Genomic DNA, 22,561 nt, shown 5'->3' on the forward strand with positions numbered 1-22,561 from the left:
AGTAAGAATGTGACAGCAAATAAGTTAAAAAGAAAACAATTAATTTACTTTCACTCGAGCTGTCTTTCAAACGTGGGAACTGGGTGACACGTGGTGGCACAAAGCGGCTAATTCCTGCAATGACCAACACGAAACAGACGTACATCACCTTAACAGCTGCTAATAGCGTTGGGTGGGTTCTGGTAACGGTGGGTTACATCACCAAGTCGTATTGCTTCTGATTGACACTTAAAACAATTTTTTAAAATCTTACCAGATAAGGCCCCACTGAACCATGCAACTCTTTTATCGGAAGCGACCTGGCTATCACAAACGACAAGCTCGACGAAAGTGGCTTATTATCAGACGGAGGTTTATATCAGGAGCCAAATACTCTTAAACGCGTGATTGTGAATGTAGAGGGGGGGGGGAAGCGGAGGGCCCGGAGGAAAAATTCACGCGACCACGCGGACAGAGAAACCAGCAAAAATATAACTTAGTAACCAAACATGATTAACCAATTATATCGGGTGTTAAACACGTTCATCTTTAGTTAAGATCCATTTGAAACCTCAGCAGAGAACGTCTACGCTGACAGGGTTTAGGTCTCAATGGCCGAACCCATCGACACCACGCCGACGAGGGGGAGAAATCATCGCGCGCGCGCGTCGAACTCGCCTGGCTCGCCATCGGCCTCCCCACGCACCCGCAACCCCATCCTGCCGCCTTCTCGCCCCAGCCGGCTGCCGCCCGGCGCGCGGACTCGCGGGATGGACGCGGATCACGAGGAGAGAGCGAGGGACCGGCGGGAGCCTCGCAGCGACGCACCATCGCTCCACGGGGCGATGCTTGCAAAGAGACCGGAAGAGGGTGCGGGGGCGTGTCGGAAGTGACGTCACCGAGGGGCGGGCTCGGCGGATGGTGCCAGTTCAGAGGTTTATGATTGCAGTGACTGTACGTTTAGTTCTTATTTAAATCGTTTTTTTGTGGTGTGCTTTACCGGTAAGACAATACGCAACAAAGACGTTAATCATTAAACATTTGTAAAGTTCGCGCGTGTCACGCATAGATGCCGCCAGATGCGCCAGGGTATGAACAGAAGCTGCAGGTTGAAGGCCGGAGCGAGGCGAGTTTTCACGCGGGGAGCTTTCGAGACTAACACGGACGTCACATTTTGGTGGCTTTCTGACCGGTAAAAGCACCCCCAGGAGCTGCTGCCGCTATGCACTGGTCCAACAGCAGCACTCTGGAGTTGTCGATAGTTCAGTGCAGAGAATCAGAATGTTTATACCGTAGGAATCCGATGAGATATAAAGACCCAAGACTCGCAGAGACCCACTGACAAACACAGACCCAATTACTAACACAGAGACCCAATTACTAAAACAGAGACCCACTGACTCACAGAGAGACCCAATTACTAACACAGAGATCCACTGACAAACACAGAGACCTGAATAACACAGACACGCACTGCCTAAGACAGAGACCTCCTGAATAACACAGAGACCCACTGACTAAGGCAGATACCCACTGAGTAACACAGTCAGAGACCCACTGACAAACACAGACCCACTGACTCACACAGAGACCCACTGACTCACAGAGAGACCCAATTACTAACACAGAGACCCAATTACTAACACAGAGATCCACTGACAAACACAGAGACCTGAATAACACAGACACGCACTGCCTAAGACAGAGACCTCCTGAATAACACAGAGACCCACTGACTAAGGCAGATACCCACTGAGTAACACAGTCAGAGACCCAGTGACAAACACAGACCCACTGACTCACACAGAGACCCACTGACTCACAGAGAGACCCAATTACTAACACAGAGACCCAATTACTAACACAGAAACCCACTGACAAACACAGACCTGAATAACACAGAGACCCACTGACTCGCACAGAGACCCACTAACTCACACAGAGACCCGCGGACTAACAAAGAGACCCGCGGACTAACACAGAAACCACTGACAAACACAGACCCACTGACTCGCACAGAGACCCACTGACTCGCACAGAGACCCACTGACTAACATAGAGACCCACTTACAAACACAGAGACCCACTAACAGAGACCCACTGAGTAACACAGACACCCACTGACAGAGAGACCCACTGACTCACAGAGATACCCAACTACTAACATAGAGACCCAATTACTAACACAGAGACCCACTGACTCAGAGAGAGACCCAATTACTAATACAGAGACCCAATTACTAACACAGAGACCCATTGACAAACACAGAGACCTGAATAACACAGAGACCCACTGACTAAGACAGAGACCCACTGAGTAACAGAGAGTCAGAGACCCACTGACAAACACAGAGACCCACTTACACAGAGACCCACTGACAAACACAGAGACCCACTGACTCGCACAGAGACCCACTGACTAACATAGAGACCCACTTACAAACACAGAGACTCACTAACAGAGACCCACTGAGTAACACAGACACCCACTGACAGAGAGACCCAATTACTAACAGAGACCCACTGACTCACAGAGAGACCCAATTACTAACACAGAGACCCAATTACTAACACAGAGACCCACTGACAAACACAGAGACCTGAATAACACAGAGACCCACTGCCTAAGACAGAGACCTCCTGAATAACACAGAGACCCACTGACTAAGACAGAGACCCACTGAGTAACACGGAGAGTCAGAGACCCACTGACTAACACAGAGACCCGCGGACTAACACAGAGACCCGCGGACTAACACAGAGACCCACTGACTAACACAGAGATCCACTGACTCGCACAGAGACCCACTGACTAACACACAGACCCACTGACTCGCACAGAAACCCACTGACTCGCACAGAGACCCACTAACTCGCACAGAGACCCACTGACTAACATAGAGACCCACTTACAAACACAGAGACCCACTAACAGAGACCCACTGAGTAACACAGACACCCACTGACAGAGAGACCCACTGACTCACACAGACCCACTGACTAACACAGATACCCACGTGCTCATAGAGACCCACTGACTCGCACATAAACCCACTAACTCAGAGACCCACAGACTCATAGAGACCCACTGACTCACACAGAGACCCACCGACTAACACAGAAACCCACTAACTAACACAGAGACCTACTGACTCACACAGAGACCCACCGACTAAGACAGATACCCACTGACAAACACAAATACCTACTAACACAGAGACCCACTGAGTAACACAGAGACCCACTGAGTAACACAGAGACCCACTGACTCGCACAGAGACCCACTGACAATCACAGAGACCCACTGACTCCCACAAAGACCCACTGATTAGCATACCCACGGGCTCGCAGAGACCCACTGACTCGCACAGAGACCCACTAACTCACACAGAGACCCCCTGTTGTAACACATAGACCCACTGATGACTCCCACAGAGACCCACTGACTAAGACAGAGACCCACTGAGTAACACAGAAACCCACTTACAGAGACCCACTAACTAACACAGAGACCCACTGACTCACACAGAAACCCACTGACTAACACAGAGACCTCCTGAATAACACAGACCCAATGACTAACATAGAGACCCACTGACGCCCACAGAGACCCACTGACTCCCACAAAGACCCACTAACTCGCACAGAGACCCACTAACTCACACAGAGACCCACTGATGAACAGACACCCACAGTCACCCATGGGCGCACAGAGACCCACGAACACGCTGTGTGTGTGTGTGCACCTCGTCCCGCATTGTTGCGTGTAGGTTGTGAAATGTGCATGGCCCCTTTAAAGAGAATGCACTTTCGTGAAAATGCGTTTCTTTGCCTCAACAAGTTCTAACATTTTGCAACCATGTTTGTTGTGCATTGCAGGTAGCAAAGCATGGAGCTCCCGAGTGATATCCTACTCTACATTTTCATCTTCCTCTCATTGGAAGACAGACTTTCTGCATCGTTAGTCTGTAAACAATGGGCCCATATTTTCACTTCAGCACAACTTTGGAAGAAAGTCACAGTCAGGTAGAAATTGCTACTCTCCTCACAAATGTATTATCCACCTGCGTGTTTGTGGACGAGTACAGTAGACTCGATTATCTGCGCTAATGATGGGGAGGGCAGCCGCAGATAATTCAAAATTGCGGATAATCCAAAAATATAAATTTTCCATGGATCTCTGCTACAAAAACACTAATACATTATGTTTAAGTCGCACAGTTTTGTAAATTAAAACTCACAAAAATAAATGACCGGATAAGTCACTCAAAATAAAGCACAACTACCGATTTGATTGTTGCTCTTTCATTTGAGAACGAATACTAACGATCGACTGATTGATGCACGTGCTCAGTGATACACTTGCCTGCTCCCGCCCAGCAGAAGACTCGGCCCACTAAGTGGACAGCAGAGCCATGCCAATCAACATCAATCAAACTCCACCCACTGTTGTAAAAATATGCAACTACTGTACTGTAGAGGCAATCACGTGGATTTTGGATTAACCGGAGAAACATTTGTTAGGTTTAAGCACGTGACTTGTAATACACATTTCCAAGCATAATATATAACAGTTATTAGATTATTCTTTTGAGCTTAAGGGATAAACCGCACGCGGATAATCGAGAGTCTGCTATACATGTTTATATGTATGTGAGTAAGGTAAAACCTATCCTAACTGTGTTGATGTTTCGGCGGGATGCTATGCACAGATCATCTTTAACCATAATTCCTACACTACTGCTCTACTTTTCCAACTCCGCTGGCTCACTGTCTATGATAGCTATCTGTTTACATTTCTCACTATGGGTCCATAAAACCCGCTGTGGTTTTGCCCCACCTCTCATCCTCTCGCTACTCTGTCCCATCCGACCTTGACGCTCCTAAGTCTCGACCTTCCCTCTCTGTGCCTCCCTCTACCCTGCGCCCAGTCTCGCTCTCTTGCTTCTTCTCCCGTCTCGCTTCCCTTCACTGAACCAACTCCTATTGCAGCAGACAGAGCAACAATCTTCATTACAACATCAAGCTCCTGCTTCCATTCTTCCCTTAAAACAACCCCCATCTCTTCTCCCCTAGCCCACCCTATAGCTACTGCTACTCACTACCCCAACCCCTACCACCACCATTACCCCTATCACTACCCAACCCCTATCACTACCCCTATCATGACCCCAACCACTACCCCTACCCCTGTCACTACCCCTCCCCCATCACTACCCTAACCCCAACCCATCACTACCCTAAACCCTATCACTACCTAACCCCTATCACTACCCCTATCACTACCCCAACCCCTATCGCTTCCCCAATCCCTATTACTTCCCCAACCCCTATCACTACCCCAACCCCTGTCACTACCCAATCCCTATCACTAGCTCAACCCTATCACTACCCCGACCCCTGTCACTACCCAATCCCTATCACTAGTCCAACCCTATCACTACCCCGACCCCTGTCACTACCCCAACACTATTCTAACCCCAACCCTATTACTACCCCGACCCCTAGTCACTACCCCAACAATACCCTAACCCCAACCCTATCACTACCCAACCCCTATCACGACCCCAACCCCTCCTTAACCATTCCCACTTGACCTCCTGTCACCATAACTACACCGCCCATTTTAATAACTCCGCTCTTTATTTTAACCACTATCATCTGATGTACAGTTTGTATTATTATTGTAAAGTGCATTGGACTAAGGTGCTATATAAATCTACATAAGACAAGATTAATAATATTATCTGCAAAGTTTACCTGTGGTTAAATGTGTATAGAATAATTTGCTGTGTGATGTATATCCTTGAACTTAACCAAGGATAACAGAGCCTATGCTCTGAAAAGTTTTTTTTGCCAAGAATCATGGCTGATAGTGGGGCATGATTGCACGTGTGTGTGTGTGAGGATCTCAAAGTCCTAGAAGGATTTTAAGCTGAAGTTTATTGGTCAAATATTTTAGCCAATTGCTGAAAGAGTGCTTTGTGAATTAAGCCATAATAGAGTTTTTTGGGTTTGATCGCGTAAATATATAAATGTGTCATTAAACCCGCCACCACCCGATACAGCCAACTAGTAAGGGTTGTCACATAAACAAAACATGCCAATTCGTCAGGAATTACAACTAGCTTCATCAGGTGACAGCTAGATTTGTGGAGAAGTCCACCTGTTTCGTTCCTTATATAGAGGCGTTGATGTGCATTCAGACAGGCGTCAGTGTGCATTTTCTTTCGATAGACGCCGTGTGTTATTTTACCATTTCCACCCTGTCTGAGTAGAATATCCATAAATGGTAGAGATCTGTCAGCTTCCACTTCCATGGTGAACTGGATGGATGGGTTTTGTGAGTTGAGATGATTTAGATATTCGTTAAGTGTATCTTTGCTGTGTGGCCAGACCACCAATGTGTCATCCACATATCTATACCAAGCAGAGGGTTTTAGTGTGCTTGAAGTTATTGCTTTTGTTTCAAAATCTTCCATGTGTAATAATCCTTCAGGAGACGGCTTCGGAATCGGTCCTTTTTATTTTCACTTCACGATACACCTTGCTCACTCACTCTCCGTTGCTAGCAGACAACGGAGAGAGGACAGACCACCCACTAAGTCCCCGCCGCGCACGTGGCAACCCCCGGCCCCGTCCGCGCGTGACCCTGCTCTCCTCCTGCTCCAGTCTGCTCACGATCGTTCTCCTCCCCTCGCTCTTAACACCTTCGTCACGTGGTTCCCCCAGCCAATCATCCATGGACAGCTCCGACCATTCTCGATGGTTCCCTGTCAATCCCGGGACCACGCCCCTCATCCGGCTCCCCATTAGCTGGGGCCCCGAATGGCTAAGCCCATCCCCCTGATGGCCTGTCATGATGACGCATGGGCCATGGTCCCTATCTCAACCCTTATTGGCTACAAGCAGGACCGGCAAGCCAATCCCCACGTGAACCCTCTGTGGCTGTTATTACATCACCCCCCCCCCCCCCCCCCCCGGTGAAAAAAAATTTAGCCGTCTCGGCTGGAAAAGGGGTGAAGAACCAATTCCGCAAAATCTTATTAGGGCACCAAGGTGCATTTAACAATTTGAGGGTGAACCAGCGTTTCCGCGCCTAACAACATTCAACAGTCACCCATAATAATAAAAAAAAATCACAACATACATTAGGGCGCCCCTGCAGCGCGGTAACGACAGGGAATTAGCAAAACGATCAGACGTTAACGAAACGGAAGAGATCTCGACCGCGTACGCGACGCGGGACCCTCTCCGCTCCCAGCGCAAGGTCGCTTTGCCTCCGGATGGACAGGAGGTGGCAGGCTCAAAGAAGAAGTCGGTTGTTGGTGCTCGGTCGCGTCCAGGGCGGGCCCCGTTGGAGGGGGGGCAGCGGGGGCTTCCTCAGCCCTCAGAACCTGTTCATCTGCAGGAGGCACAACACAATCCCCCCTGGGATCAACGGGCGTATCACACGGCGTAGTCGGCCCAGCAGAACCCGGCAGGTCAGCTATTGGGGATGAAGGACCGACGCGCGCATCAACATAGGGTTTAAGTCGCGAGGAATGAACGTACCACCGACGTTTGCCGTATTGAACACGGATACTTTGCGAGTTCCGAATATCTACGAGCGTCACAGGCCCCCGCCATGGCCTGTGCAGTTTAGGGGACGTGCCCGCCGGTACTTGGGGGCAGTGGAGCCACGCCAGGTCTCCCACCGACCAAGGCATGCGAGTGTGCGATCGACGCGCGTACCGTTCGTTCCTTGCCTGAGCACGGCCCGTCGCACACCGGGCGGCCTCTCGCGCCGCCGTTACTCGTTCAAGCGAGTCACGCACGTGGTCAGGCAGGGAGCGGGACGGTTGTTGCACATCGATGGGTGGAACATTTTCACGGCCATACATTAAAAAAAACGGTGAGTATCCCGTGGACGTGTGCGGAACCATGCGGTATGCCGCCAAGACGCCTGGTATGTGCAAGTCCCAATCGGTTTGCTTTTCACTGACCGTGTGACAAAGCATAGCGGAAAGGGTACGGTTGAATCGTTCCACCATACCATCTGTTTGTGGATGGTATGGGGAAGTGCGAACTTTCTTTGTACCCAGCGCGTCACAAACTTCCCTAAGCAATTTAGAGGAGAAATTCCGGCCTTGATCTGTGAGCAGCCTTTCAGGTGCCCCCTTGTCCATGACATACCCGTTCAAGAAAGCGTCGGTGATGGACGCCGCCGTTTGGTCGGGCAGAGGCCAGGCCATCGGCCATCGAGAAAAATATTCCACCCCGACCAGAAGGTATTTATTGCCCCTAGCCGACGGGGGAAACGGCCCCAGAATGTCGAGAGCCACTAATTCGTTAATACGGGACACTTCAATGGAACGCAACGGTGGTACATAGTGGTTCCAAGGCGGTTTCCTTTTCGCACAGTCATGGCACGAGCGGACAAAATCATTGATGTCCGCCGTCATACCGGCCCAGAAAAAATCCTTTTGCATCGCGGCCACAGTCTTTTGGACACTGAGGTGCATCAATTTGTCAGCGTGCAGAGCACGGAGCAGGTCGTAGCGAAGCGAAGTAGGCACCACCAAGCGTGGTCGGTCAGACACCCCGTCGGTGCACATTAGCAATCCCGACTTACCCCGAAACATCTGCCACTTCCAGCCTCCCAATCGCGATTTCTGTTTCCCAACCAATTTACGTAGTGGAGACAGCGAGGCGTCGGCCTCCTGCTCGCGCAACCAGACCGCGTGCGGCAACCGTAAGGTGTCATCGGTGTCCACCGACACCTGCTGGTCCTTCTCTTTCGCTTTCGCCCCTGCGTCGTCCTCATTCGCTATCGCCCCCATAACCGGGCAGGGCGACGTGGGCGGTACGGCGCAGCGGTGCGTGCCCGTCAGGCAAGTGCAAGGAGGAGCGGGCGGCAGCCTTGAGAGCGCATCAGCATTCGCATGACGGGCTCCCTTTCGGTACGTTATATCGAAGGAGAATTCCTGTAACGATTCCAACCACCGGGCCAATTGGCCTGACGGCTGATCTAATTTGAGGGAATATTGCAAAGCCGCATGATCAGTGCGGACTAAGAATTTCCGTCCATACAGGTACGGTCGGTACAATCGAACAAAATGAACAATTGCCAAAAGTTCCCGCCTTGTCACGCAATATCGCGTTTCCGCAGGGGACAGAACCCTGCTGCCATACGCCACCACCCTCTCAACCCCGTCTTTGCGCTGCGACAAAACGGCCCCTATGCCGATATCACTAGCATCCGTATCAAGGATGAATGGCTGTGAAAAATCAGGGTAATCTAACGTAGGTGCCATGGCGAGGTGTTCCCGAAGTGCCTTAAAGGAATTTTCTTCCTCCGCCCCCCATTTAAACCTTTGTGTAATGGTTTTGCCAACGTCGCAAAGTTCTTAACGAAGCGGCGATAATAGGAAGCGAATCCAATAAACCGCCGAACATCACCCACTGAAGTGGGTGTGGGCCACTCACGTACACACTTTGTTTTCAGAGGGTCAGTAGATACACCGTCCGAGCTGACAATATGACCCAGGTAACGGACGGAGTGTTGCAAGAGGTGGCACTTCCTCGGTTTAAACTTAAGGTCAGCCGCACGCATTCTTTGAAAAACTGTCTCAAGTCTTTGGAGATGTTCCTCGAACGTGCGGCTAAAGACAATTATATCGTCCAGATATATGAGGCACGTTTCCCACTGTAGTCCCGCCAACACCAGTTCCATTAGCCGCTGAAACGTGGCCGGGGCCGCGTTCAGGCCCATCGGCAGCCGATTAAATTCAAAGAGGCCTTGCGGTGTGCGGAATGCCGTTTTGGGTTTTGACTCGTCATCGAGGGGAAGCTGCCAAAAGCCCGAGGACAGGTCAAGGGTGGAAAAGAATTTAGCACCCGATAACGCATCCAATGAGTCATCCATCCTCAGTAAGGGGTATGCGTCTGCCACCGAGATTTTATTCAACCGGCGGAAATCAACGCAAAACCTCGTACTACCATCTTTCTTCTTAACCAAGATGACAGGCGCGCCCCAAGGGCTATTGGATGGCGAGATAATATCCGCCGCCAGTAATTCATCTACCGCCCCACGCACGTGTTCCCTTTCCGCGGGGCTCATGCGGTGAGGGTGCATACAGACAGGTGGCGATGCACCGGTTTCAATATGGTGCGACAAAAGCGATGTGCGTCCGAGGTCCAAATCATTCCTGCTGAACACATCAGCGTACTGCAGCAACAGCGAACGCAAGGCGTTCCTCTGTTCATTAGACAAGGACGAATTCTCTCCGCATAAATCCGCGATCCAGCGTTCTTGTGAACGATCATGCGAAGATCCATGAGCAGGCATCCGCACGCGCGGCGGTTTCTCACAAGAGGCGAAATCGGTAGTGGCGTGAGCCAGCACCGATCCCTCCGGAACAACAACGCGATCAGGTCCCCCATTCAAGACTTGCATGAAAGGTGCCTGACCCAGGCGCACAATCGTTTGTGCCGCCGCCAAAGAAAAAGATTTCGATACGGAATTCGATGGGGATAACAGCACGCCTTTCGCACCCCTTCCCATTTGAAGCGGTTTTCGGTAACGTAGCGGAATGAGCATTTGCGCTCCCGATGGAACTTCCACGGTAGCCGCAACTACAGCAGTAACTGCGTTACCTGTAGGCGCCTTGGCCAGCAGGGAAGGCAGGAACGCCATCCTACGACCCCCTGGCATTTCCAAACAGTCCTGGTCGACCCGTATTCGCAACGGCATCCGGCGCAGGAAATCTGTCCCCAACAAGCATGGAACAGCTAGCGAGCGAGAAATCAATACAGGTCCTGCGGCGGTGATATTTCCAATAGCTATGCTCACATCCACCTGTCCGTAGATACCCATACTCCCACCATTGGCGGCAACACACGCATCATTAACCTTGCGTATTCTCGACGCAGGAATGGACAACAAATGGAAAATCACATCCGAAATGATGGTAGCCGACGCGCCAGTGTCCACCAAGATACGGACGTCAACGCCGTCGATGGTACCACGTACCGTCGACGAGCCCGACGCCGCAGCCACAATCCTGCGAGCCAATTTCTTCCACTGTGTCGCGGAGCGTGTCAATGGAGCAGAAGTAAAATTGGCTCTAGGAGTGTACGAATGAGTGCAAGTGGATGAATGATGTGACACGACCTGCCGGGTGTCCGTATTGTGCCGACTCGCCCGAGGTTGTTGCAGCTCCGCGGCAGGTAGAGGAGATGGAGGTCCCCTTGGCAGAGGAGGCGATAGCAGAGGTCGGCAGCGGCAATCACGGGCGAAGTGGCCCCGTCTACCGCACTTGAAACACGCGGCCGACGTCGGCCGGCGGTCGGACGACCCGGCCCTCGCACGCGGTCGGCCCGTGTAGTCGCCCCGCTGGTCGCGCAGCCGGCGGCCTGGAATCCTACGCGGAACAGCCGCTGCCAACATGTCGTCGTCGCCCGAGTCGTCGGAGCAGTGGACCACCAGTCGCGGAGACCACCCCAGCGGCGGCCCGTCGATCTCGGGTTTCCCCGTCCACGCCGCCATCTGGTCCCATCGCTTGATATTAAACTTAGCGTCCAGGCAGCGTGCCACCCACCGCGATGAAAGCGGTTCGTGGCCGCACACTGGTAGCGAGATGTTGAGCTCCTGAGACAACTCCAGTATGCGGGAAAGAATGAGTGGATCCAAATGCTCGGCCGTTGCGTCGGGGTAGGCGGCCATGGCCATCGCCATCAACGCCCCCCGATAGGCCAACGGCGATTCCTCCGGTGCCCGGCGACGCGACATGAATTTCCTGATGGCCGATGTCGGCGGGTCGTAAAAATCTGCCATCTCTGTGAACGCATCCCGCAGTGTCTTCTTCTTGGACGCCGGGATGGCGCGGAAGACCCCCAGAGACACATCATCGAGCAGCGTAGGTAGCGCTGCCAGCGCTTCTTCCTCCGTCCAGTTGACAGATCTAAAAGCCGACTCGAAGCGCCACGTAAAAGCACTCCAATCACCTCCGGCGGTGAATTTTTTTATGTGTGGAGGGCGATGTCCACGGTGGCAGGCGCGCGCCGCGGGTGTCTCCGGCCGCCGTTCCCGCTCTCCGCTCGGTGCAGGCAAAATGGCGTCCGGCGGCCGCGTGGTAGCAGGCGCGCCTAAAATGGCGGCTGACGACTCCGACGCAGCCGCCCCACCCAAGACGACGGTGTCCTCCCGCGTGGCAGGAGCAATGGCGGGGCCCGATTCCTTAGTAGGACCCTTTCCCGCGGCGTCCAGTTGATCGGCGATCTGGCGACCAACGGCTGGTGAGGACGCCACCGCGGTCACCAAACTGAGCAGAATTGCGCGCAGCGACTCAATCTGCTCCGCCATCAGCCGCCATTTGTCTCTCGATCCCGCAGTAGCCGCATCTTCTCCCAGTCGGCGCTGAGAGGCGTCGAGGCGAGCATCGTCGGCCGGCGGCACCAGGGCTGTAGCTCCCAACAGCTCATCTTCGTCCGTCTCCGCCTCTTCCTCCGACAGAGGCACGGGCAGGTTCTTTTTTCTGAGGTGTTTAGACATCTTGACGATCGTCCAAACAGTCACAGAATCACTTCTGACACCAATGTAATAATCCTTCAGGAGACGGCTTCGGAATCGGTCCTTTTTATTTTCACTTCACGATACACCTTGCTCACTCACTCTCCGTTGCTGGCAGACAACGGAGAGAGGACAGACCACCCACTAAGTCCCCGCCGCGCACGTGGCAACCCCCGGCCCCGTCCGCGCGTGACCCTGCTCTCCTCCTGCTCCAGTCTGCTCACGATCGTTCTCCTCCCCTCGCTCTTAACACCTTCGTCACGTGGTTCCCCCAGCCAATCATCCATGGACAGCTCCGACCATTCTCGATGGTTCCCTGTCAATCCCGGGACCACGCCCCTCATCCGGCTCCCCATTAGCTGGGGCCCCGAATGGCTAAGCCCATCCCCCTGATGGCCTGTCATGATGACGCATGGGCCATGGTTCCTATCTCAACCCTTATTGGCTACAAGCAGGACCGGCAAGCCAATCCCCACGTGAACCCTCTGTGGCTGTTATTACACATGTACAAATTCGCTATCACAGGAGACAAAGGAGAGCCATTGCTGCTCCTCTATTATGGATGATATTGGTCGCGAAAGCCTCCGTGTTAAACTTGTGAATTAAGCACAGTAATTTTAATCACCCGCAATTGAGGTTTTTTAGGGTTATAAGGCGTAAATATGAATAAGTCATTAAAACCGCCACCACCCGACAGCGAATGAGGAAGGTTTGTCAAGTAAACAAAATGTGCCAATTCGTATCTAGTTCAGCGCGAACCAGTGTGTTGGAGAGTAAACCCACTACAACATTTACAGTTCGTGTACCGTGACGTTTTATCAGTAATTACAACTCAGCCTCATCAGGCGAAAGCCAGAGTTGTGGAGAAATCCTCCTCCTGTTTCAGTTTTGGCTCACAAGTGACGACATCACATTTATCCCTGCATTTAAGACCGAAACAGGAGGAGTATTTTTCCACAACTCTGACTGTCGCCTGATGGGGCTAAGTTGTGATTACCGGCAAAACGTCACGGTACTCGAATTACAAATATTGTGGGTTTACTTTCCAACACACCGGTATTCTGAACAAGTAACTAATTGGCATGTTTTTTTTACGTGACAAATCTTACTAATTGGCTGTGTCAGGTGGTGGCGGGTTTAATGACACATATTTACGTGATCGAACCAAAATAATCTCTTATGGATAATATTGGTCGCGAAAACTTACTACGTGTTAATTTGAATCATGCACAACGGAGCTCAATTAGAAGCCAGTGGTATAGATTCAGCAAATTATGGCAGATTGGGTACCGACAAGAATCACCGGTCGGTCAAAAAGGTCACACAGAGGCATTCTGAATGCCCTGGGGGTAGTCCAACTGGACACCGGGAAACACCCACATACAGTGAGCAGGGCATTTCCATCATGGAAACGTGATGTTACAAGGGCATTTAGGACAGTATAGCACAATCTCTGTCAGAGAGGAATGGTTTGATCTTTTTTATTGTTCTTAGGTGAAACATGCAGGACTTTTTGACTTCTCGTTTTCTCTGGGGCAGAAACAACAGTGAATTATTCAACACCAGGACAAGACTCTTAGTCCTATTTATGAGTCAGAGTGCCATTCCATTGACAGTTAATGACGCTGCCATGAGCCACAGGTCAACTGGCTTAGTCTGCAGCCCAAGCAGTACATATTTGGTTTTGTCCGGATTGAGTTTCCAGTTGTCAGACATCCATCAGTCGTTATCTGATAGACAAGCAGATAGGGTGGTAAAGTCTTGCGTGTCCCGGATCTCAAGGTATATCTGAGTGTCATCATACTGGTGAAGAGAAAGACCATGTGATCTGATCAGATGTCCCAGTGGATGAATGTAAATAATTGCACAGTAGAGGTGATAGACTTCAGCTCGTTTTGAATGCTGCTGCTATATTGCTTTACGTGAAGCACCATTTCGTGAGCACATCACACCCGTTCTCTTGTCCTCGAATTGGCTACCAATCAAATATCCAATTGATTATAAGGCCCTGCTATTGACCTACAAGGCCGTCAATGGGTCAGCCCCACATTACTTCCAGGAACAAACTTCCCCTCCACATGAAGCAGTCACATTCGCTCACTAGTTTTCCGCTCCTCACTAAAAACTCACTTATTGTTCCCTAGCTCACCCCACGACCCCTTAATCTCTCACTCATAACCACCGCCGTTACTTTTCTCTCTTAATGTTCTCATTATATGTCTGTCACACATTCCCCATTCATTCAATTCATTTATCATAATTTACTGTCATCAAATTAGCTTTCACCGAAATCACGCATCATCACAGATTTGCCCCCATTTTTTTCTCTCATCTATTTCATTCACCTCATGTCCACCATTACATTCACACACGTTGTACTGTTATTTTTTTTTAAAGCATCTTGATTAAGGCGCTATATACATTAATTTAAGATAAGAAACTGATCCACGTATATAAACCACCAATGAGGTCCTTGAGATCTTCTTATCTCCTTCATTTTCTTAGTATTCCGAGGTCAAGGCTCTGTTCATGGGGGTTATTCAAGCTTATGCTAGTGCAGCTCCAAAACTTTGGAATGCGTTGTCCTCTAGACAATAAGGCAATCAGAATATTTAGAGCTATTTAAATCTTGCCCTGAAAACTCACCTCTCTAAAATCGCCTTCCCCAACCTAAGTTTTAGTAGTTTCACCGCTGGCTCAGTCTTATTTTCTTGCTTTCCATTTACGGCGCATTGGGATCCTTGAACTGAAATCCGGATTACAAAATGTACATTATTATAATACCGACCCTTAGGGGGGCTCCACACATAACTGTCGGGGCTGAAGAGGAATGAGAGCTCAGTATTATTATGAACAATAGTATATGGGAGGTAATTGTTTTCTTTCTCCACAGCTTTGTCAATGACACACAAGAAGAAGACCAAAAAATGCAAGTGTTACAGAAATTTGGGAGTTTGATCAAGTCTCTCAAACTTGTTTGCAACCAGTCTGTTTTAACCAACCGAAACAATGCATGCAGAGTCATGGACCACTTGGCAAACGGGTCAATGAATCTAGCCGATCTGGAGATTCAGTTCATTGGGGAAAATCCATATTTTTATTCGGGTCAAGACTTTCTCCAAAGTTTGAAGAGGCTGTTCAGCGCCGCGAGGAGCACGGACGCCTTGCACGGATTCCGTCAGATTGATCTTCGGAGGCTGCCCTTAACACTTGACGCGGACATAGTTTGCTCACTGGCGGATCGCAATCGCGCGTTGCACAGCCTCTACCTCAACAATGGCAGCTTGGTGTGCCTGGTCTCGCCCGAGTGCCTGCTCCGAGTAGTGAAGTGCTGCAGGCAGCTCAGCTGCCTCGGTGTGTTTCACGCAAGTCTCTCCTCAGAGGTGCTCGATGCTTTTTTGGAAGGTGACAGGAAGCCCTTGGACATGCTAGAGATACTCTGCCAGAGGATAGACAAGTACACATACGACATCCCGGGCGGCATGTGGAAGAGACTGTCAGAGCGGTACGTCGCCATGCGAGTCGCCGTTGAGTTTGATCACACGGTCCCCGTGAGCAGGATGAATGAAATCCTGAAGCCCGAGATCCCGGTGAGCTCTCTGCGCTTCAAAACGTTCACGTACCTCGTGGAGCAGTTGGAATTCACTGCCCTGAACTTTGCCAAGACTCTGACAAAGTTGGAGATTCACACGACCAAATCTGAGGAGCTAAACGATGCTTTGATGACCATCGCAAAACAGTGTGTGTGTTTGCAGGAGATACTCTGCTCCTGCGTATTGTCCGGCGAGACGGTCCAGGCCTTCTTAACACACTGCAAATGCCTGAGACGTTACATTTTAAAACAACAGCTGGAGCCGCATCCCTGGTTGCCAGTTGTTGTAGTGTAGTTCGTAGAGGCAATGCGATTTTTTGCAAGCAGCAGATCAGTAATGGATATTGTGATGAGATTTTTTTTTTGCTGTGCAGTTATTCAAGGAAAGCAGTACAATAAACTATGCCCTCTTGTAGATTGCATACTTGGGGAAAATAATACATTTGATTTTACATGGATATATCAGAGCATATCCACTTGCATGTGTTCTCACAAGGATGTATAGGTTAATGCAGACTTGATGCCTTGCAAAAGGTATTTATTTTGGTCTTTGAACATCTTAGGGGCCACTCTTTGGTTATTTTGGTAAAGTCACGTATAAAGAAAAAATAAAGTAAATAATTGTATACGTTGTTTCGATTGCAACAAGCACTAATCATCAGGTACAAATGAAAGAGAAAACAAACCTAGTAAACTTATAAATATAATGCAATACAACACAGAGAGTCGGCTAACATAAAAGTCAACCCCCTACCTGGTTGATTACGTTCTTCCAAAGATTGATAAATTTTAGAGAGAGACAAAACACAGACACGCAGACACAAAGACAGACACAAGCAGAGAGAGATAACACAGACACAAAGAGGCAGGAGGAAGGTCGCGATGGCGGCGCTGAGTGTGTTGCGGGCCGCCCTGCGCGGCGCCTCCTCGTCTCTCTTCTCCGCCGCCACCTCCTCCGCCTCCTCCTCGTCAGTGGCTTCCGCCACCTCGCCTCTGAGGTGGCTACTCGGCCGCGTACCGGCTGGCCACGTGCGCTACAGCAGCAGCAACAAGCGGTTGTTTTACATCGAGCCCACGAAATACTTAGACAACAGATTTCTAAATCTCACGATATTTTACTCAGCCCTGACTGGTGTGCCCGTTGCTATCATCATAACATACATCAATGTGTTTCTTGGTGAGCTGCCCGAGATCCCAGAGGGTTACATCCCTGAAAACTACGAGTACCATAAGCACCCCATCACGCGGTGGATCGCGAAGCACATACTGGATCTCCCCGAGAAGAACTACGGGAAGGACATGCACCTTATCGCCAAGGAGATGCAGAAGTCCCACCATTATGCTGTCGAAGCCAAAGCTCGTCGCTTGATGCGGGACCGCGGAGACGGGCCCTGGTCCATCATGCCTACCCAGGACCCCACGGTCATCATCCGTCATCACAAGGCCACCCCGGACGATGAGCGACGTCCACCCTACACCGACCTGGCATCGTCCTCTCGCGCATACCGTAGCCGTGGGGCTCCCTCTTGTGCAACCCGCCGGACCCCCGTGCCGTGTCATTGAAGACTCCGCACGTGGCCGGCGCTGTTGTGGTTAAAAAGCTGCGTTTCCATTTTTACCATAGTGTGTCTGCGCGCACGTTGTGTGCTTTGAAAAAAATAAATAACACATTTGAACCCGAAAAAAAAAAGAGACACACACATAGGCCGTCCATAAATGACGTCACGCGATTTTGGCCGATTTTTTACCCCCTCCCCCCCTCGTCACACGGCGTCACAAAAAGTCAGACCTCCCTCAAATATGACGTCACAAAGCTCTGCCCCCCCCCCCCAAAACCATGTTTCCATTTTGAAAATAAAACATGCTTCAAATAACTTTCAACTATTGTCATTGTAGTGCGTTTTTAATGTGGCGCTGCACTCTGATGTTGTCGGAAAAGACATGTATTAAAAAGGAGGCGTTGGAAAGATGAAAATTTGCATAAAATTCACTTGAAAATATTCAATGTCTAACTAAAACTACAGATGTTCAGAATATTATGTTGAAATTCTCTTATAATTATAAAATATTAACAGTAATTATAACTAGAAAAAAATACTTGAAACGTTGTAGTAGAACGAAGCAAAATGGAGAGTACAATTATAACAATCACATATTCATTCCACAGAATGAAAAGCCCTGGTAGAATAATTAAAATCTAAATGTTTCATAACAATCATTACAAAAAAAATACAAAATGTATGTTTCTCCATTCTCCCATGGAGAAGCAAAATGCTCCTTCATGGAATAAATAAAAGGTGACCTTAGTAAATTTCAATAATCAAATAGTTAATAATGAAAATTTATCAAAATTCGTGTTATAACAATTCTATTTATATTTATTTAAAGTTGCGCATTTTTATGTGACGTCACATTTCTCAACCCCTCCTCCCCCCCTCGTCACACATCGTCACAAATTTCTGACCCCCCTCCCCCCCTAGGTGTGTGACGTCATTTATGGACGGACCCTTAATACACCTCATGCTTTATTGCCAGAAAGGGTAAAACCTATTCTTAATGATCGACATATTGACTGTTTTTCTGATTGTTTTTTAAATCAGAGAAGACCTTCGATCTCAGGCAAAGTAGATTATTGCCGCTCTGTGTATATTCGAAATTGATTTCCTGTATTTTGGTGTTTGTTATGTGATCCACAATGGTTTTGTAATAAAAGTATTGGAATCATGATATATGTCTATCTGCCTGTTGGCACAAGTGGCTCTAATTCTTTAAACCCACCAAAAGAGTGATGAGGCAGATGAATGAGGCATTTGTATGTATCTTGAACTTATTTTGCACCGTACGTAGCTAACCATGCTGGTTGGAGGTGCGGGGGACAATAAACTTAATTCACATTCCATGCCTGTTGTATTTTTTTTTTAATATAAATGCACTTCAACACCAAATCAAAGAGATATTTGAAACTGGATTTTTCAAGTGCAGAGAATACATACTAATATATAAACACCCAGGTTTGTCATTCTGTGACTGTCATTCTGTGATTAACGCGGCACGGATTGGTTGAAGTGCGTCACGTGACCGCGAGCAAGCAGCCGGGTGAGTGAGAGTGAGGAGACGGGTGAGTGAGAGTGAGGAGACGGGTGAGTGAGAGTGAGGAGACGGGTGAGTGAGAGTCAGGAGACGGGTGAGTGAGAGTGAAGAGACGGGTGAGTGAGAGTCAGGAGAAGGGTGAATGAGAGTCAGGAGACGGATGAGCGAGAGTGAGGAGACGGGTGAGTGACAGGAGACGGGTGAGTGAGAGTGAGGAGACAGGTGAGCGAGAGTGAGGAGACGGCTGAGTGAGGGTGAGGAGAAGGGTGAGTGAGGGTGAGGAGAAGGGTGAGTGGGAGTGAGGAGAAGGGTGAGTGAGAGTGAGGAGAAGGGTGAGTGGGAGTGAGGAGATGGGTGAGTGAGAGTGAGGAGACGGGTGAGGGAGAGTGAGGAGATGGGTGAGTGAGAGTCAGGAGACGGGTGAGTGAGAGTGAGGAGACGGGTGAGTGAGAGTGAGGCAGAGCCGTGCTCCGTCCACTGCTGCCCTGAGGGACCCCCGTGCTCTCCACTGCTGGCCTGAGGGAGAGCCGCGCTGTCTCTACTGCTGCCGTGAGGGAGCCAGACGCGCTCTCTCCACTGTTGCCCTGAGGGAGAGCCGTACTCTGTCCACTGCTGCCCTGAGGGAGAGCTGCGCTTTCTCCACTGCTGCTCTGAGGCAGAGCCGTGCTCTGTCCATTACATTAGTACTGTAGTTGTTTTGGTGCTTAAATCCACTGCTGGATGAAGGCCCACTGCACGCTGTGCGAGTGGATCGTAAGGATTTACTTGACCAGTCTGTTGGGGGCCGCCACAGGCTGTGGTTGTTCGGGGGCGCCTGTGGCGCCCCCGCCAAACCACGCCATAGGCGCCCCCCAACAACCTAGTAACTCGAATAGTTGTAGTTTATTCTCACGGTTGAGCTGTAAGCTGGATTGGCAAATAAGTTTTTTTTACCTAAGCGGAAGAACATCCGTTTTTTTGCTGAATTGCATGAGAGATTATCTGTTGTAAAGCGACTTTAAAGGTTTTGATCAAAGCTATCTTTTTTACTGGAAGAAGACAAAAATTTATGCATTGTCTTTTAAACTGATTGGCCATCACCAGAAACAGCCTTCTTTATGGCCTTGTCTCACCAGTGTCAGACCTGTCTCTGGTGTATGCCAATCAGTTTCAAAGACAATGCAAGTACAGTATATTATCGGAGCATGTTTGTTTGCATGTTCACCACAAGTACGTGTGGTTAATGCAGACTTGATTCCGTGCAAGAGGTATCTATTTGGTGTTTGAACATCTGAACACAAGTCCTGTTTTATTTCCAGAAAGGGTAAAAACCTATTCTTATTTTTCATTCTTTGATATTGGTGTAGTGACATAGTACGCCCCCCTCATAATTAGACATTATGAAACATGCCCATAACCGCGATTACCCCTTCAGGCCGACAGGTGGCACCCTGTCTTTACACATATGTAATGACAGGGTGCCACCTGTCGGCCTGGAAGGGTAATCACGGCTATGGGCAAGGTTTTGTAACAACTAATCAGAAGGCGGGCATATCTGGGTTAAAGAAAAAAGGTGGGTTAGCCAGGAAGCTCCAGGAACCTGCTCGAAGGTATTGGAAGGGGGCGTGGCCAGAGGCGGGGCCTGGCCACGCCGAGAGGTATATAAGGGGGATGGACCCTAGGGTTCAGGGTTGTTGCGGGATCCCGGGTCCTGGCTGTGTCGCTGCTCGCCGTCATCTCTCCCTGTCGTCCGGCCGCATGGAAGATCCTCTGCACAGCTCCCATCGCCGTCATCGTCACACTAGTCAGCCAGCTGTGTGGTTGGATGTTGGTGATGGGACTATGTAGAGTGGTCGGCTGTCCGTAGCTAAAGTAGAGACATATATATTACCCAGTGTTGTGCCCAGTGAGAGGAGACGTGCATATATGTATCGGCCTGTGTTGTGCCCAGTGTGAAAATAAATAAGAAGAAGCCCTCTACATGACGTGTCTTGGAAGTCGCTCATTTCATTTGTAATAAACAGAACTTCTGACTGTCATTGTCTTGTTAGCAAAGGCAAGGTGTTCCACAGCCTGGGAGCTGCACTGAAAACAGCCCGATCACCCTTGACCTCGGAGTAACTTAGAACAAGGCGATCTGAAGATCTCAGGGACCTTGTTGGAAAGTAAATATAAATAAGTTCCTGTAAATATTGTGGAGCTAACCCACTGAATGCCTGCTAGGTCAGCAGCAGGATCTTATAGTCCACTCGATATTTGACAGGAAGCAAATGTAAAGACAAGAGAGCAGGTGTCTGTGATGTGCTTGTGAAACGGTGGAAGTAACGGTGTAGGCCCATTGTTGCATTCAATCCATTAAATCCATTCGGCCTATGAGTAGCGGCTTTCTAACTTATGTTCATCTTCTTGGTTCTTTCGGTAAAGTCACGTAGAAGGAAAATAATAAAATAATAAAAATAAAACATAATAAAATAATTCTCACAACGTTTCAGCCACAACGCAAGCAGCCGTCTTCAGGTGGAATGGCACGCCCCAGGCTTGGAGCGACTATTTATGCTGGGATGGAGGGGCGAAGAGCAGCTTGACAAAATAATTTGCATATCAAGAGGAATTTAGCATATTTATGGGAAATGCAGATATGCGATTAGTACTACTTGTGAAATGCGTAGGAGGTTTGGCGAGGGGTTTAAAGTCATTATGCCCATGCATTATGCAGGATTAGCAGTATCAAAGGGAGGGAGTAAGGTTAGAATTAATAAAGGAAGGAATGTTAATAATATGGCGCTGCAGCAACTAATATACTTATAGACTATACATTGTAATATTACACTATGTATTATTCTACCCACCCAACTGTATACCACACTGCTATATATTCACTATACAATCATGATACTATATATTACCTTATACATTGTATTAAACATTACACTTTAATACTATTTATTATTATACACTATGCTATACACTATACCATTGCCCGTCGCGTGAAAGGTACTAAGAGGAAGCAACGAAATATGTCAATGGGAGAGTGGTGATAGGAAGCTTGCAGCGGAGCAAAGAATCCATTCCATGCGGAGTGCATATCAAGAGGAATTTAGCATATTTATGGGAAATGCAGATATGCGATTAGTATTACTTGTGAAATGCGTAGGAGGTGTGGCGAGGGGTTTAAAGTCATTATGCACATGCATTATGCAGGATTAGCAGTATCAAAGGGATAGTCTATAAGCATATTAGTTGCTGTGACGCCATATTATTAACATTCCTTCCTTTATTAATTCTAACCTTTCTCCCTCCATTCGATACTGCTAATCCTGCATAATGCATGGGCATAATGACTTTAAACCCCTCGCCAAACCTCCTAC

The 22,561-nt window shown here is 49.2% G+C and overlaps 1 protein-coding gene and 1 pseudogene across 3 annotated transcripts; both read left to right on the forward strand.

The window, feature by feature from the left end:
* The first annotated feature begins 857 nt into the window (after positions 1-857).
* On the forward strand, positions 858-16,419 carry LOC144948267 (F-box/LRR-repeat protein 8-like). 3 transcript variants are annotated; one of them, XM_078877689.1, is made up of 3 exons: positions 858-1,171; positions 3,859-4,005; positions 15,426-16,419. In XM_078877689.1, the coding sequence occupies exons 2-3, from the start codon at positions 3,869-3,871 to the stop codon at positions 16,417-16,419; spliced, it is 1,131 nt and encodes a 376-aa protein (XP_078733815.1). In that variant the 5' UTR covers positions 858-1,171; positions 3,859-3,868. The 3 variants fall into 3 exon arrangements, with proteins under 3 accessions (XP_078733815.1, XP_078733817.1, XP_078733816.1); XM_078877691.1 differs by having other exon boundaries at positions 3,863-4,005; XM_078877690.1 differs by having other exon boundaries at positions 858-981.
* Positions 16,420-16,989: 570 nt separating this feature from the next.
* Positions 16,990-18,925, forward strand: LOC144948268 (NADH dehydrogenase [ubiquinone] 1 beta subcomplex subunit 5, mitochondrial pseudogene; annotated as a pseudogene).
* The last annotated feature ends 3,636 nt before the right edge of the window (positions 18,926-22,561 follow it).

This window comes from Lampetra fluviatilis, chromosome 48 (genome assembly GCF_964198595.1).
Source record: "Lampetra fluviatilis chromosome 48, kcLamFluv1.1, whole genome shotgun sequence".
Lineage (NCBI taxonomy): Eukaryota > Metazoa > Chordata > Hyperoartia > Petromyzontiformes > Petromyzontidae > Lampetra > Lampetra fluviatilis.

Bases quoted from the DNA above. Each gene is read 5' to 3' on its own strand.
- LOC144948267 (XM_078877689.1), top strand. From the start codon at position 3,869: ATGGAGCTCCCGAGTGATATCCTACTCTACATTTTCATCTTCCTCTCA. The intron at 4,006-15,425 runs GTAGAAATTGCT...CTTTCTCCACAG, and splicing joins TGGAAGAAAGTCACAGTCAG to CTTTGTCAATGACACACAAG.